Below are 17949 nucleotides of genomic sequence, written 5' to 3' on the forward strand. Positions count from 1 at the left end.
CACAGCGGTAACGCTTGTTAATTTTATTAAATCTACAGCAACAAACTCCAGGTGTTTTGCTGAACTTTGTGAGGAGGTGAGTACAGACCACCATTCCTTGCTCATGCATACAGAGGTGAAATGGCTGTCCTGAGGCAGAATGCTTGCCCGTTTATTTAATCTCAAGGAAAAGTTTTATGTACTTAACTGATAAGAACCCTGAATGTGCAGCAGAAGTGCTGAAAGATGTGTGGCTGTCAAAGCTGGGTTACCTTGTCGACATATTCAGTGACATGAATAAGCTGAATAAAACTGTGGAAAGGCAGGAACACTAATTTTATTGCCCAGTGTGAAAGAATTGAGGCATTCAAAAGAAAACTGGTTTCAGAGTAACAGCCGTGTTAGTCTGTATCCGCAAAAAGAACAGGAGTACTTGTGGCACCTTAGAGACTAATAAATTTATTAGAGCATAAGCTTTTGTGGACTACATGCATCCGAAGAAGTGGGCTGTAGTCCACGAAAGCTTATGCTCTAATAAATTTGTTAGTCTCTAAGGTGCCACAAGTACTCCTGTTCTTCTTTTTGCAAAAGAAAACTACAACTCTGGAAAATTCGTGTCTGTCAGGGAACTACTGATATGTTTCGAGCTTTTACGTTCTTTCATTCAGGAACGAAATATTGACTTCGATGTAATTAAACATCTGCTAGCAGCACATCTGCCTGGTCTGCTTAACAGATTTAATGCATATATTCTTGAACTCACAACAGAACAAACGTCTATCATGTGGACTACAAACCCCTTCACTGAGAAGCAAAATTTCCATCCCTTGTCCCATCAAAACTGTTAGAAGAGCTCATTGACATTTCATCAGACAGCTCCCTCAGAACCAGGTTCAAAGAAATGCTGCTGGAAACATTTTGGTGTGAGTATTCTGATGAATACAGCACTGCTTCTTCTGCAGCGCGGAAAGTTTTGATCCCCTTCGATACCACCTACTAATGTGAAGCCGGATTTTCTGCCATGACATCAATGAAAACAAAGTACTGAACCACGATGAATATTGACCATGACATGCGTGTGTGCTTGTCAAAGATACCCCCACTTCTTGACAGGATTGTTGATCAGCACCAGCAACAAGTTTCACACTGAGTAAATAAACAAAAATTAGTTAAATTTTGTACATATCTATCTATCTAACCTTGTGTGTGTGTTTCTGTATAACAATCCATTTAATACAATTTTTAATCTACTGGATATGCAGAAAAAGCAGTTCTGGCACAGGTGGGCCATGGAATTTTTTATAGCATTTGGGGTGGGGGGCACTCAAAGAAAGACTTGAGAACCCCTGCTATAGGACATACTACCATTTCAGGGTGTCTGCCCTGCTCATGACAGTCTGCCCCAAAGTAGACACTCAGGGTTGTGAGCCCCTCCAGATAGCATGATACATGATCATTTAGAATAAATGTTGGGTAAATATTTAATAAGAATGTATTAATAACATCAAGTTAGTAGCAGGAGTTTTCTATTTAAATTAAACTCCAGACTTTCAGGCAGATTTAAATTGGCTTTTTGATTAAGAAAGGTCTTGTAGAAATGAAAGCTTGCAATTTCAAAAGTACTGGATGCAGCAGAAGCAATCATATGCTTTCTAGAACGATCTTTGAGAATAAGTATAGTGAAAGAACTGAGAACAATGATCTATGTAAAAATGAAATAGGAAGGTAACGGGACATCAGTAAGAGGGAAACAATCTTTTTGTACATTGGCAATCCTGTTTTGAATTAATTTTTTTTTAAAAGCATCAGGAGAATAGGGTCCTAGGAAATACATTCTCGCTTGATCAAGAGTGGTGACAGCAACAGCCCTAAAATAAGTTATGTCATTGTCTGCCAAACAGATAGAAAAATGTGGTGTGCACACATACTAAAATATGTGGCCGCATGAAGGGAAACAAATTAATTCCAAACACTGATGTTTTTCACAGTTTAATGTGAGTGGCAGTGTGCACACACGCTGGAAGCATGGATTGTCTTTTTTACTCTGTCTCGCTGACAGTAAAACTTTTGATATTCATCTGTTTTCTAGTGCAGCCATGCAATATGGTTCCCAAATTTTTTGTTCAAAACCCGTTAATTGAAAAAAGGCTCATAATAGATGGGTATTTGAGTACCGACTGGAAAATGCTTGCATGTGCTATTTACTATGCCATGTGGCATTGCATTTTTAGTAAAATGGAAGGAGTTGAACAACCACAGACCACATCCTTGCTAACAGTTATACATGGGGGCTGCGTTTACTTATATTTTTTCCAAATTCAAATAACTTTATATTAGGTAACCATAAGTTCCTGCATTTATTTCAATTAGAAATGAAAAGTACTTCTTAGGCTGGAAAGCAAAAATGAGGCAGAAGTTGCTGACATACTTTTTTCCTGTTCAGATCTGAAACACCAGTTCAGAAGTAGAACAGAGCTTGATCAGACTTGCTCTGCTTGTCTCCAGTTTAATTTTATGTCTGTGCAGAAACCTAATGCATTTATAAAGAGGGCACGGATGCATCTGCCCCATAACTTTTTCTGGAATTTGTTTGCAATTTTTAAATGTAAGTAAGTGGTGGTAGAATTTTGCTTTTCTTGCAAAATGAGGATAATTTTTAAAGTGAGTATTGCTGAATAAATAATGTGATACATGAATTACATTTGCTAAATAAGGATTTGGTTAATAAATCAAGAGTTTGGTAAATCACAAAGTCTTCACATTTACTCTTCCCCCTTAGTATTTGTTAGGCTACTTGTCTTGATATAATAACTCCTTAAGCATTCACTTATTAAAATAAAGTGTCTTTTTAAATTAAGATATGGCTTTTAGTTCATAACATCATGTTTTTGTTAGTCTTTTTGCAGTGAAGCATTATTCAGCTTTTGCTTTGTTAGTCTTATTGGAAATGAGCAAATAAGAAGGCTCAAGTCTATGTAACATATAATATGTGCAAAGGTAAGGTTCTATGGAAGTACTGAAGTAGACTTCAATTTTAGTTTCAATGGGAGAAAGCCAGATGTCACTGTGAGTTCTGGCTGAGCTCCATTTCTTATAGGGCAAGGAAATCAAACAAATGTGTTTTTTATTAGCGAGAGCCCAAAACCAAATGTCCCAGCCCTGATCTTTTGATCCCTCTTGTTACTTCTGACTGAATTGCTCTATTCCAGATGAAAGCTGTTCTTAGCCCTCATTTTAACCTGGTCTTCTATCCTGCTGTACAACTGCTCTGTGTACCCTTCATTCTGTTCCATCTACTCTACCTGAGTTGCTCACCTCCTCCAAACAAAAACCACAGAAAATATTAGTGTTGGAAGAGACCTCAGGAGGTCATCTAGTCCAATCCCCTGCTCAACGCAGGACCAACACCAACTAAATCACCCCAGCCAGTGCTGTGTCAAGCCTGGCCTTAAAAACCTCTAAGGATGGAGATTCCACCACCTCCCTAGTTAACCTATTCCAGTGCTTCACCACACTCCTAGTGAAATAGTGTTTCCCAATATCCAACCTAGACTTCCCCCATTGCAACTTGAGACCATTGCTTCTTATTCTGTCATCTGCCACCACTGAGAACAGCCTAGCTCCATCCTCTTCGGAACCCCCTTCAGGTAGTTGAAGGCTGCTATCAAATTCCCCCTCACTCTTCTTTTCTGCAGACTAAATAACCCCAGTTCCCTCAGCCTCTCATCGTAAGCCCCCTAATCATTTTTGTTGCCCTTCGCTGGACTCTCTCCAATTTGTCCACATCCCTTCTGTAGTGGGAGGATCAAAACTGGACACAGTACTCCAGGTGTGGCCTCACCAGTGCCGAATAGAGGGGAATAATCACTTCCCTTGATCTGCTGGCAATGCTCCTGCTAATGCAGGTTATGGGAAGTACTACCTTCAGAATTGTTGAATAACATGTAGTATTAGGCTGTTTAGACCTGGTCTACACTAGAGGTAAGTAGACATAAGATAGCTTATATACACCTAATTATTTCAGTATACACACTACAGCCTTGTCCCACTGATGTAAGTACCCTACTATGCAGACATAATAATTCCATCTCCACAAGAGGCATAGGACATACGTTGGTGTAGTTAGTGCGACGCAGTGTCTGTGTAGACACATCGTTACTTATATCCGCTGTTGGCTGTCTTGTCACTTTCAGGGCTCCATGCTAGAGCTTTGGCTGCCCCCAGGTCCCTGCTCTGATCTGGGCTGCACCTGCCCGACTCCCAGCTCTCTGGCTGGGAAACAAGAGGCAAGAAGCCCAGGAGGCTGGCCCCCACTCCACATGGGGAGCTGAGCCCTGGCTGCCAGCCTTCCCCCGCACTGCCCCTCTTCAGTCAGTGAAAGCACTCCTGATGAGGATGCACACCACTGACAGAAGGAACGTAGTGTGGTCATCAGGTCGATTGTAAGTCTGTACTGTAGATGTGCTCTTAGGAGGAGAGAAAAGTGTCTGAAACTTTCTATATGAAGCTTTTTTTAGCCTCACTTTGAGTCTTTGTTCCATATTTGGCCCCAGTTAATTTGATTCAGTATTCTTTATGTAGTATTAGGGCTTGTTTACACTTACCGAGCTGCAGCGCTTAGTGAAAACACTCCCAATGCTGACAGGAAAGCTTCTCCCATCAGCATAGGTACCCCACCTCGCCAAGAGGCAATAGCTATGTCAATGGGAAAAGTCCTCCTGTTGACACTGTGCTCTCTACACCTTGGGTTGGGTTAGTTATAACTACATCACTTGGAGGGGTGGAAAATCGACACCCCTGAGCTATATAGTTACACTGACATAAGTTTGTAGTGTAAACCAGGGCTTAGAGCAGGTTAGCAACAAATGTGTTTGGAGAGAAGAAGGATGTGAAAGTGTGTGATAGTTAGCTTGTAGCACACCTTGTAAACAGAGCCTAACATTCTTTCAGAGCAATGAAGGGGAGGGAAGCAGAGGCTAGAGGGCAACAGCATGAGTGGAATGTAAAAATGGATAATACTGAAGTTGTCACCATGAAAGATGGCTTCCCATGGGGAAAAAACTGTTTTGTTGGCTCTTCCCAAAGAAGTACCAGATCCTGTACTGTTGGGATGGGAAAAAAATAAAACTCTTGTTTTCCGAAATCACATGGAACAAGCTAAATTGTGTTGTTACAGTGAATTGTTGGGTTACACCATGTAGTTGAGAACAGAATTTGTCCCCAAGGTATTATGAAACCAAATTGAAATTTTGACCCACTTTTTAACAGGTGACCATTGATGGACCTTAGTGGAACTAAGAACGAAATAAGATCCATGATGCAGGCAAAAAATAGTTTATTTTCTACTGAATGCATATATGAAATGTCATCTTAGCCAGCTATACCTGCTTCTGGAGTTCTATATACCCCAGTGCAGTGATACTCAGACCTCAGTGGTTCAGGAGCCAAATTACCATTCAACATTACCCAAAAGAGCTACAGTAGTGTGAATTCATTGTTTCATTTTATATAGAGAGATGTATTATTCTCACAGCAAAATGACTGACCAAGTATTTTATCAACTACAATTGGATAATAACATAGTAAAAGCATCCTGATTGGTTGTTAATTAAGTGTTTTAATATCATGTGCTGCAAGGAGCCACAAGAGGCACATTAAAGAGCCTCAGTTTGAGTATCACTGCCCCAGTGGCATATATAACAGCCAACTGTATGTATTGAGTTAGGGAACGTCTTGTCATGAATATTAATAAAAATATCCAAGGAAGTTTTGATTTTTGATTTTGGCTCTAGACATGATCATATTGTTGAGATAGCCCAGCTCCTGGAATTAAAATAGAGCCAATTCCTGAGTGGTGTTAATGGAAATACTCTGTTTATAATGGTGTAACCAAGAACAGAATTTGGACCTCCATTTTGAGAAGTTTTACTGCTGTGCATGTATTCACAAGGATGCTATATTTCTGCCTAAGGGAAAGGAAAGAATGAGTTAAAATACCTTGGCTTCTAACTGTTTTTAAACCCACTGCAATACAATCCTTACCACACAGTACAAGTACAGACACAGAAAGATGCAACACTGTAATTTTGAAGTGCGGTTTTGGCACTGTGGAAACTGGGAAATGAATGTGCTGAAATATTAAAGGGAAAAATTTGGCTTAATTTCCATTGAGTTGTATTAATTAGATGCATATTATCATAATGAAATATACAAAATACTGTGCTTTTGTAGAGACCTAGAGTGGAATTTTGTGCGTCACTGACTGATGCCTAAATTGAACACAATGGAAATTGTGCCTAGTATGTGGTAGCTTTTAATAAAATTTTCAATGAACTACAAGAGATGAAGCCCACAAATAAATGCCATGGGGCTACTGTTCTATAGAAGGGACACAGAAATTATCTAGGGACAGTATTTCTTACATAAGTATTTTGAGAAATCTAGGTAAATGTTGGTAATCTAAGTTAAAATAGTGCTGAAACCCAGCTATTTGGGGTCAGAAATGAGAATCCGCTGTTTTTAAAAGAAAATATTTGGGTTTTAGTCAACAAATCACATTTCTTTACATAAAGCATTTTTTATTACTAGAACAAGTTGACATTCATTGTTAGCTGCAATGCATGTTCATTCACATGACTTCATTTGGGAGTCTGGGCTTAGGAGAGATGGGAAGAGGAGTGTTCCTTGCCCATTTAAGTGGTAGAGATCTCTAAACAAGGAAGGGAAATGGCTCCTTGCTTCACAATGTACTTTTACAATGTCCATGCCAACTTTCCAGGCCCCCTTTCTACCAGATACTCATTATTGGGCCAGGTTTTCAACTTCAGACATGCTGTCTGTTTATCACATATCAGTTTGAATGAGGGGGAGAAAGGTGGTGTCTCTTCTTTTTTCTAGGTTTAGTCCTAAAATTATTGACCTAACAGTTGTCCTCAACTGGCTTTTGTGTAGTCATCTGGGATTGCTCCCCTCTCTCCAATGTTTTCCGTTTATTCTTGCCATTTAGATGACCTTTCCTTTAGTAAGGAGGAGTGAACACAGCTTCTTATTTTCCTAGGCAGTGCCAGTGTGTGCAAGTTGTTCCCTCCCACCAAAAGAGGGAATATTCTACTTGGCAGCCTTTTGGGATGCCAGTTGATGACCAGATGTATTAAATTGTCAAGGTTAAACATTAGAGCAGTCTACATCACTATAACCTAACTGAATGACACCCTTTTTTGACTTAGTGTGGGATTTAAAAAAAAGCCTGAATTAGAAGCACAAGTCTCATGGGAAGTCGGTGTAACTTGTGCTCCTCAGGCACTTTTAAAAATCCCACCATTTATGGCCAACTTAGTTGGTTGCGGCTTAATGTTGTCCACCAAGCCACATGGGAAAAAAAAGTTGAAAATAATTATATTATGATGATAAAAGTTCAATTCATGCCCTGTATTCCATAATCTCAAGTGCTGTGGATACAATTCTCCAGCCTTTCTCAAGAGATCAAGAAAGTGAGTGTTGAATTGGAGGAAAAATATCCATCTAAAAATGGATGTTGTGCAGTGATGTTTGTAACTTAGTTTTCTTTTTCTCTGAGCCACTTTATCTTCCTCAGGGAACATAGAATCATAACAATTTAGGATGGCAAGGACTTAGCGGATCAGAATCTATCTCATGGCCCTTCAAAGGTTATGGATGTACTTTCCCAATAGAATCTTTTCAGAGGTTAACCTGATTATAGTTGTTGTAAAAAGGTAGAGAATGATGTACTTTGTCATTATTAGCCCCAAATATCCACAACTTGCTTTAAACTAAACTCTGTGACATAAGAAAAAATGGTACAAAGAAATGGGTTACATTTTTACCTCTGTTTGTTTGCATATTATATCCAATACAACTTAAACATGAAAGAAGCTTTAATTTTTTTACTGTAGATTTTTGTGTGAAAGGGGACTTGTGACTAGAGCATGACTGTGAAACTGCAAAGTGATCAAGATCTAAGCTTTTTAATATAAGCACCAGCCAGGGAAATGCTAAGATTCCTCTCAGGAGTGGTCTAGTTATTAGATAGTCCTACCTTGAGTGCAGGGGACTGGGCTAGATGACCTCTTGAGGTCCCTTCCAGTCCTACACTTCTCTGATTATCTTGCTGAAGTTAAGACTTCGGGGCGTGGGGAGCAAGGTTTACAAAGTAAACAGTATTTTGTATAGTTAAAATGTTAGTGTCTATAACCAAAGGTTATCCTTAAAGTGCCGTAAGTTTTCATTCTGGACTAGTGTTAAGATTTTTGTAATTTTTTTTTAAAGTTTCATTGGAAGGCTGATGTTTTCCAGGTTTGTTACCTGTCTACGTGTAAAATTTTTGGGGAAGTTGGTGCAGAAATACCTTTATTTCCCTTATACAAAGAGAGAGCTGTGTCTCTTATCAGTACTTCTGGGTAAATAGATTTCAAAGCAAAAATCAATGTTATAATTTTAAATCTACCAAATAAAAAGTAGAAAAGAAAAAAGGAAATATTGGCAAAAATTTTCTAATGTTTACTCCAAATTTATTGAACTTGCCTAAATACAAACAAGCTCTCTGAAAATGAAAAACCTCATTTAAGATAGGCAATTAATATTGCAAAACATTTGCTATTGGATGTACTGTATTGCATTGATTATAGATATTATGGTTTGAGATTACGTATAACAGTTTAGTATGATATGACAGACTTTCGAAGTATCTGAAAACTTTATAGTGGGATCTTCTGTTATTTCAGTTAATAGGCTTTATGTTTCCATACAAATCCCTTTGACATTTTCCTGTATCAGCTGCAACAGTAGTGGCAACAACGAATACTCTCTGGTAGCTTACATGACCTTCATGATTCTAGTATCTGAGTGCCACACAGACATGAATGTACATATCCTCTCAACATCCCTGTGAGACAGGGAAGCATAACGCCTATTTTACAGATAAGGCACTGAGGAATAGAGAAATTAAGTGACTTGGGCAAGGTTACACAGGATCTGAAGTGTGTGGCAGATTGAACCCAAAGATCCAGCATCCCAGTCCAGTGCCTTAACAACAAGACCATTGTTTATCGCTGTGCTTTTGCCTAAACAACTAAGTGTATGTTCTGTTTCACACCGAACTTGGAACAAAACCAACAATGGCTGCTTGTTTTTGTATTTTTGGCACCTGCTGGTTAGTCTGTCTTCAAAGACTTGAAATTGTAAAACTTTAGATGAAGTCTGATTCTGGTGAGAGAGAATGTCTAAGTTGAAACTCTACTTTGATTTTATTTTAGCTTCATTTTATGTTTACCTCTTGCAATATACTTCTGATTTTTATTCTTGTGGCCTTCAACTTTTGTCTCACTTGAAGCCTCTCCCTTGATAATTCTCCTTCTCAGTTCAGCTCCTTCCACAAAATTAGTATGAAGATGCTACTTAAAGTTACTATGTGCAGAGGTAGGTAAGGGCCAGACGAGCATAGGGACATTTAACATCTCCTGCTTCTAAGATAACCATCTCCCAGGTCTGTAACTCTATTTAGAATTTCTTCAATACGCTATTTTTAGAAAGGCCCCATCTTAAGACCTGCTGCAACTCTTAGTTTGTAACATCAGGTTTTTACCCTCTTGCCAGGAGGAGGAGGAGATCAAAAATATTTCCAGTGTAGGCAATCTTAAAAAATTACCAATGCACTGGAGAGTTTGATGGTATCGACTGTTGCCTGAAAAGTAACAAAATAGAAGAGATGGCAGCAGTATTCCAAGGAATGTCCAATATAGAAATATGTTTGACAATCTGTATCTGCTGGAAGGAGGGTAGAAAACCCAGTATTATAGAATGCTTCAAGCCATTTTCCAACTGAAGCCCCAAGGAAGCTCTTGTGAGGATAAAACAATCTAGCTCATCTCCATTTTCTGCCTCCCAGAATCTGCTTGAGTTGCATTGGGATCACATGCACACATGATACTTTCATATGAAGCAGACTCACTTTTGGGAATACAGCACTTTTTTTGTATAGACGAAACAGGTGTATTGATACTTTTTACATGCTTCTGGTGTAGTGACCAAATGAACCCCATTCTTATGTCCATGGTATCATTATTCAAAATTAACCTACTTAGAAAGGTTACAACCTTTCATATGTTAGCTTATCCCTATGAAATTTCCTCCTCCTTCCACTCACTTAGCATTGACCTTAGTCTGCCTGTCTTCCACAAAATCTTGATATTGCTGGTGGAAGAACCTTCTCTTATAGAGTTCCTGCTGTTTTGAACTGACTTTCTATATATATCGGTCTTAGTGACTGTTTCTTTTCAAATCTAAGGTAAAAGCATACATTTTCTCTCTTATCCCTTTTTAATTTCTCCCTCCTTCTGTTGTTAAATTACATGAAGGATCCTGGGATACAGGTTCTATTAAATACCTCATGCAAAATACATTTGTACCATAGTAAATATACTGAATGTTACACTACTCCAGATTATTCCAGGTTTAAATGTCACTTTCAACTTGGAGAAAATCAAAAAATCTGATTTAATTTTGAACTGCTTCTTCAATTTTGTGCCAAATGTTATAAAGTCATATGTCTTCCCCACAGTGATGGGAAGAATTTAGGACATTGTTACAAAACCATTGATTTTAATATAGTCTCTTGTTGCATGAATTTATTGTGCCTGACTAATACTTATGACATTTGCATTCATTATGATGCCATAAACAATATGCAGGGGTAATATAACCATGAAATGTAATTTATTTGTGCTTGATTAAGTTAAAATGAAACATGGGTTTTATCTTGTGTATATATCTATCTGTAATCTTCTCTTTTTTTGGCTCTTACAAGTTCATAATGTTTCTTTATGACTCATGGCATTTTACTTGCAAGTTTTAAATGAAAAATGCCAAACTCCAGAATAGAAATCATTAGCTTTTTTTATCCCTAGAGCAGTGTTAAAAGCTCAAATATTTTATTTTCCTCTCTAAATTGTTAGAAAATGTTTACCATAAGGGTTTCAATCATATTGTGAATGAAGCAATATTAGCATCCATTTTAAAAATAAACTGATTGCATGGTTTCAACTGTAGCATGGATAAGGGCACAACATGCAAAGACACACAAATGTTTTACACCTGTAGTTGCCAGGAGTTAAGTTCCAGACATCACAATGAACTCTTCGTGGAACCGTCCAGTTATTTTCCTTGTATTTGGACCTTACACTAGATCCTTAAAATAATTTTACAGAAAACTACAAAATACATAACTTTATAAATGCCTGTCTCTCTTCTCCACAGCCATAATGAACGGAAAGTGACCTGCAAGCATCCAGTAACAGGACAGCCATCACAGGATAACTGTATTTTTGTTGTGAATGAACGGTAAGTGAAATGTGCTTTGCACAATATAAAATACATGCATTCTTAATTCATAAATTTCACAATGAGCTCCAATCAATATAGAAATTGATTTCTTTTATAATTTAATTCTTCTGTACTCTGCTAATCCAAGACCAAAGGAGCACAGTAAAACAATTAAAAAGAAAAAAAAACTAGCCCAAATAGGGTTTTCTATGTTTTAATGAGGTGTTGGGACCATTATTTCACTGTTCACTTCAGTTACCCTACCCAATTTGCATGCAGAGTAAACTAAAAGATTTTTAGCAGGATAGTCCAGTAGGCTACCATAAGGTACATTTTTGATCCATTTGAATTGCTCTGGAATATGTTGGCATTCCATATCTCCTGTAGCAGCTAGGACTCCTTTTCCATTTAATATTGTTATTCCATTTCCCTGTCAAGAAGTTTTCTGAGCAGGTGGATGATAGATTTGTTGACTACTATTTCATTACTCTTGCAGCATAAATCATGAATGACATGATTTCCTTAGACCTTCCTGAAGGTTTAGGGGAATCAAGAATTTATGTGCAGTAGTAATTCCCTATCTCTGGTTGTGAAGTGGCTGAGTCTTGTGTATCTAATCAAATTACCAGACTGAACTTTAATAATACTTAAAAGTCTCATATTTTCACTAACATGAGATTGGTGTACAGCATTCTCTTACTAACTGTGCTGTGTGGTAAACCATAAATTTGAATTAGTTTAAAGCAACGTTTAGAATTTCCTATAGTAGAACAAAGTTTGTCTTTGCTATACAATTTAATAACCCTTTTAATACTTGGTGCAGATAATTTTCTCTTGAAATCTGAATTGCTTCAAAATTGGAAAAGTAGGACACAGCCACTATTAGAGAACATCTTAGGGACACGTTTAATATCAGTCTGCACACACAGGAGGTTCTGGTGTTATTGAATATTCTGATTTCAGGACTGCTGCAACCATGACATCTGAAGAAAAGAAAGAACGAACAGTAAGCACAATAAGTGACGCTTCCAACTACAATTTGACATCAGATTATGCTGTGCATCCAGTGAGCCCTGTGGGCAGAGTAAGTCACTGTATCTGTTCGTTTATTAATGTAAAATTATTCAATTATTCCATAAGATAGCGAACAGAGTCCTATAATTAAAGAGAAACTTTGTAATTAATATTCCATTTTAAAAAAGAAACAAAGCATATGTATATCTCAGGCCACTTGATAACCTGAATGTTTTTATTTGGAAGCTGAGGTGTCTGAAATAACTTATCACTAAAGCTGTAATTTTTGTCACAGGCTTCTTGGCTCTTATGACTTTCACGTTCTGAAATTTTCTTTGGTATTAGACACCTTTCTTTTTTTGTATATGAGCAACTGTGTGTTTGAGTGGGCAAATAGGTAAGTGTGCATGTGGACAATTGCACTATGTTTTGAAAGATTTGACCAAACATCCTCATGGCAGGAGCAGGGGAGGCTCCAGGCACCAGTGCAGCAAGTGCGTGCCTGGGGCAGCAAGCCGCGAGGGGCGGCCTGCCAGTCGCTGTGGGGGCGGCAGTCAGGGAGCCTTCGGCAGCAGGTCCACCAGTGCTGTGGCTTTGGCGGTGGGTACACCGAAGCCGTGGGACAGGCGGACCTCCCACAGGCATGAATCCGCGTTACCAGCGGACCTCCCGCAGGTGCGCTGCCAAAAGCTGCCTGGCTGTGATGCTTGAGGCGGCAAAATACATAGAGCCGGCCTGGGTAGGAGTATGGAATTATAGCAATTAGTAAGGGATTGGTTGCAGCCCTTGAAAGCAGTTATGGGAACAGACCAACAGACCATATGGCAAAGGTTACATTTTAACTAGCAACTGCCAGTACTAGAATTTCAGTGCAGCTAGGTAGGAAAATTGCTCAGTAGCCCATGAAATCATAAGCAGTCTTCCTTGTTTTGTAGTCTGGTCTTGTGGTTAAAGCACAGGACTGGAAGTGAGGAAGCTTGAATTCTGTTCCCGGCCTTGCCTTATTTCTGGGATCTTGGATAAATCAACTTAACTACGTTGTGCCTCAGTTTCCCTATCTGTAATGCGAGATACTTCCCTGCTTCTCAGAGATGTTATGAAGCAAAAAGCTTTAGAGATCCTTGGATAAAAGGCAGTATAGAACTACAAGTTTCGTTTTGTTTTTCAATTAGAGGCCACTTTGTAGAAGGACAGTTCACTTACTACAAAACTGTAAATTTTCATTGGGTTTTGCCAGGATAGATTTATTATCTTCAGAGAAAAGTTAGACAGATGACATCTTGGTTAGTGATGAGATAAGCAGTGCCGTCTGTCTTCTAGTCAACAGTTAACATTTCTTCTTGAGTATTTTTACATTCTCAGTTGCAAACAAAAAAACCTGTTGAATTAGGCACTGAAGGACTGTACCCAGCAAAGTGGTTCTCCTGCAAATGAATCAGATTTGTAACATATGTACTTTGAATTATTAGTGTTAACTGAGCAATTTCTTTAATTTCAACAAGTTTGGATTGAAACACTGTTTATTTTCTCTGTGGAAAAAATAAACATTTTACGATTGCCCATAAAATAAGATATTTTGAGCATGTTGGAGACTGCTATTAAAGCAGCTTTTGTTTTAAATGGACACAATCAAATTGTCAGGCAAAAACTTGACCTACATTAAAACCATTATCTACTGAGAAGAGACTTCCAGATTCTAGAAAATGCCTTAATCTAACAGTATTGCTGAGAAAATAGTAGCAGTGTTGATTTATTAAAAAATGCTACTGTTAAGCATGACCTTACAATAGTTGCTAAGCCCCTGCAGGGACAGCCATCAAAAAAGCACAATATAATCTTTTTCTCAGGACCGTGCTGACGACATCAGTGATGCTGATGCAAAATTATTACAACAGAGCTATGTTAGAGTTCGTTATGTGGGGTGAAATGTGGATGAAGGGAAGGGGAAATATGTTCACTTCCATTTGGGAGGCAATCAGGAAATTAGTTTAGGGCTTTTGCAGACAAAATTAAAATAAACTACTTATTGTATTTCGTTGACAATGTACTGGAAAGAAATGGAGATTGCCATTGGCTATTGAATTATAGGCATTTGTCTAAATTGTTAAGTTAGAGGCTTTGACTGTTTTGTTGAATGGGATTTATTGAGCTACTTTTTAGAGAAATCAGATTTTTGCTTTTATACTAAAAGCTGTGCCCATTATCCTTTTTTCAATTACTAAATTAACTACTTACAATGTTCATGTGAATGCTATTCAAGTTACTTTAAACACAGTTATCAAAAATAAACCTGCTTGCATTATTGTACCATTTTTGATAGTCCAGTCTCAGAAGACAAGTGTCTGCAACATAGAAACTATAGTTGACACTAATCAGCCTCTTCGGCAGTTTCAGAGGGCCCATGGATTGAATGCATTTAAGACTGTTATTCCCTTGTGCTTAGAAGTGACCCGTCAGTGATAGTATTGAGGAACTTTAGCCCAACCATGAGGAGATTTGTGCTATTAGTTTTGATGTCTACCTCTATCTATGAATAGAGGACTTGAGGTGCCGGGGCTGCCTTACCAACACTAGTCTCTCACAGTCTGTCTTAAAAATAGTATTACAGTACATGAGAAAGAGAAAATAGTTGGGAGAGTAGTTATTTAGGTTCTCCATACACTAGGGAAAGAGAGAAAAAGCTACATTTGGCTACTTCTATGACAAGCAAAAATATTGGTGGCAATTTATTAAAGTTGTTTGTAAACTCAACCATTTTCAGGGATGACTAATGAAAATTGCTAATGGGTTTATCTAATTAGTTGGGGAGATCATGAATTTCATATTGGGAACAGCTCAGTTGAGATAAAGGACTGTTTCAAGGCTCTTGTTAGTACAATGCTGTTCCTTTTATTAATATAAAACCATCCAGAATTAACATAACAATATTTGTAGAAGATTCTGTTTGCAGTTTTGTTCAAAAAAGGCTGACTAGAGTCTAAAGCCACTGTTCAGTAGCTGATACAAAAAATGAGGTGAGCTGAGTGAGACCAAACTGAAAGGGGCTTGATTTGACACTCAAGCCTCCTTCTCTTGCTCCCTTCCTCTCTCCACCCAAAAATAAAATAAAATGCTGACAAAGGAGAGAGTGGAGATTCATACCAGAGTGGTGTTAAATGCTCCATCTTTCCAGTCAGCCTCAAGTATGTTCTAACTTCAAAGCCACCTGTCCAACTTCCTGATTTCTGGAAAGGAAAAGGTGCTCTTTTTACTTCCCATCCTAGACCAAAACCTACAGAAGATGGTGTGGATAGAGCCTAGCACTCTCCCTCCATAGCCTCCTGGCTGCTAAAAGGTGGAGTGGTGGGAGGGTTTTTCCATTATTCTACCCTTCCTCCAGCCTCTCTTTCTAAGTTGCTATCCTCCATGTAGTCTGCAGATGGTATTAAAATCTTTATAAAAGCCTTTGTGAATGATATGATTGAACCCCTATAGCACATACAGGGAATATTGCTTAATAACATGGCATGTACTTGCACAGGCAAAATTGGACTGGTCTCATGGTGATCTCTGTGGCTCCAATGTCTACCTCTGCAGTTCTTCATAGCTTTCCCAAACATTAGCAGACATTGGGTTGGGAAACTGACATGGTCCTTGTTAGGTTCATTGTTGCCCACAAACTTCTGCATAATAGCAGTACTGCCCAATCTTCTCAATTTCCCTGCCAGTGCTTGGAAGACTGAAGCAGCATTGATGCTAGAGCTGCCTACGGAATTAAGAAGGCAACACTGCATTGGTTCATATTTGGAAAGTTATCTTATCAATCATAAGGATTAGAAACTTATTTGTAAACAAAAAATTAAATTTGGCAGAAATTGATCGCTTAGATGCACCTCTTCACAACCCACACGCATCACAAGGGAAAGCTTCCAATTTGTTACTGACATTTCCAAGCCTTGTTTTAAAATACTTAAGCAATAGTTTTGCTTCTGTGTTCTTTAGATAAACTAATCTACAAGGTGACAACATGCTTTTATTGTAGTATTTAAGTAATACAGTAGCTTCACACAGTGTTTAAAGCGTGCAGGGTCAAAAAGGTTGCAGATCCAGGGAATATCTATAACTGGAGCTGGCTTGCTGAGAGGCACACATTTTAGTCCTACTTGTGGGGAGAGTGTGGGAGAGGAATTCCCTGTGATTGGCATCTTTCCCCCCCACTAGCCTACCTTCTGGGGAAGATCCAATCAGGGTTGTTGCATTAGGCAGGCAGAGCTCTCTCCCCAGGAGCAGACACTGACCATTCACACAGGAGAGGAGCAGGGAACAGAAATAGCCAAGGTGCTCAGGTCAGCTCTGCTCCCTCCTCCTCCGTCCTTTGAGCATCCAGATGGGTCCTGTGCTCCTCTCCCTTGCCTTTAACACCCATCCTGGGAATGGGGAGAGGGGGGACCCTGCTGAAACCCCCCAGGCCTGGGGAAGGAGGATGAAGAACCCCAGAGAGATTTGGGAAGGGGGGCAAAACTGATGGGCGAATGAAGGGGACAGAATAATGGGTGATCCACCCCCACACACTTTTTTCACTAAGAACTGGCTTGACTATAATATTTATACTATTCTAAGGTTTTAAAATACAGTCTTGAGATCTTTAGAACACGTTGTGTGTGAGTTGAGATTCTCATTATACACTATAAGATAAAATAATTGACAAGTGTCTAGTTTTCTGTTTATTAACTAATATTAGAAAACTCAAGCAGTGCCCTGTTAACCTAAGTAGATATTTGCAGCTGGTGAAATGTGTGAGCCTGTAAAGGTTCACTTCTGAGCTCCATGAGCTTTGTGTGAAAGTGTGCATGTACTTGGTTACCAAACCAAAGAGATGCGCATTTAAATTACCTGAATCTGCTAGAGGAGTTGAAATTATTATTTGTTTTTTTGGCAGCACCACCTGGATGCATTAACCATTTTGCAAACAAAAAGGGATTTGTTGGCCTTGCATTGGGGAGTTTACACCCTTTCATACCAAATGATAGCATGGGCATGAATATTGCATCACTGGTTCTTAGAACATGCAAAGACCATTTTGTTTGTATATTGCATGGTAGAAAATGTTGAAGGATTTTGATGAGTATTAGTAGTGCTGTTTTTTTGTTTGGGGGAAAAAATTCAACCAGAAACCAACAACTCTTTATTAAAAAAAACAAAACAAAAAAATTATTTAAAACAAGTGGACATATTTTGTTTCAGGTCAAACAAAACATTTTTTTTCATTTTCAGTCATCCTTTTTTAAAAGGAAAGGAGATGAAGGGCTAGATTCACAAATGGTTGCTGGCGGTAATCGAGTTGCTTCCTCATTTTCAGCCTTTAGACCAGGAGTTAGGGCATTGACTTATGATATGGGAGACGCAGGTTTAATTCCCCTATCTGCCTGATGTGGGGCAGGGATTTTAACTTGTTTCTCACATTGCAGGAGAATGCCCTATTCATTGGACTATAGGGTATTCTGGGCAAGTCTTCCTCTCTCCTGTTGAAACTGTTCATAAATAGTAATTGGAGCAGGGACTTGTCTCCAAGGCGAATGCCCTAGCCACCCGCGCCTCCCCTCCAAGTCTGTAGTGTCGTTCTTACTCTTGCTCGCCTGG

At 38.7% G+C, this 17949-nt stretch overlaps 1 protein-coding gene across 14 annotated transcripts in view; it reads left to right on the forward strand.

Annotated features, from left to right (window-relative positions):
• The window catches only part of PLEKHA5 (pleckstrin homology domain containing A5), a 264911-nt gene that overhangs the window by 128048 nt on the left and 118914 nt on the right, over positions 1-17949 (forward strand). For all 14 annotated transcript variants that reach the window (XM_034782050.1, XM_034782059.1, XM_034782085.1 and 11 more), the window contains 2 exons: positions 11251-11334; positions 12280-12400. In XM_034782050.1, coding sequence (XP_034637941.1) covers positions 11251-11334; positions 12280-12400 — 205 coding nt within the window. The remainder of the gene's footprint in view (positions 1-11250; positions 11335-12279; positions 12401-17949) is intronic.

The sequence above is a fragment of the Trachemys scripta genome, chromosome 1 (genome assembly GCF_013100865.1).
Source record: "Trachemys scripta elegans isolate TJP31775 chromosome 1, CAS_Tse_1.0, whole genome shotgun sequence".
Taxonomy (NCBI): Eukaryota; Metazoa; Chordata; order Testudines; family Emydidae; genus Trachemys; species Trachemys scripta.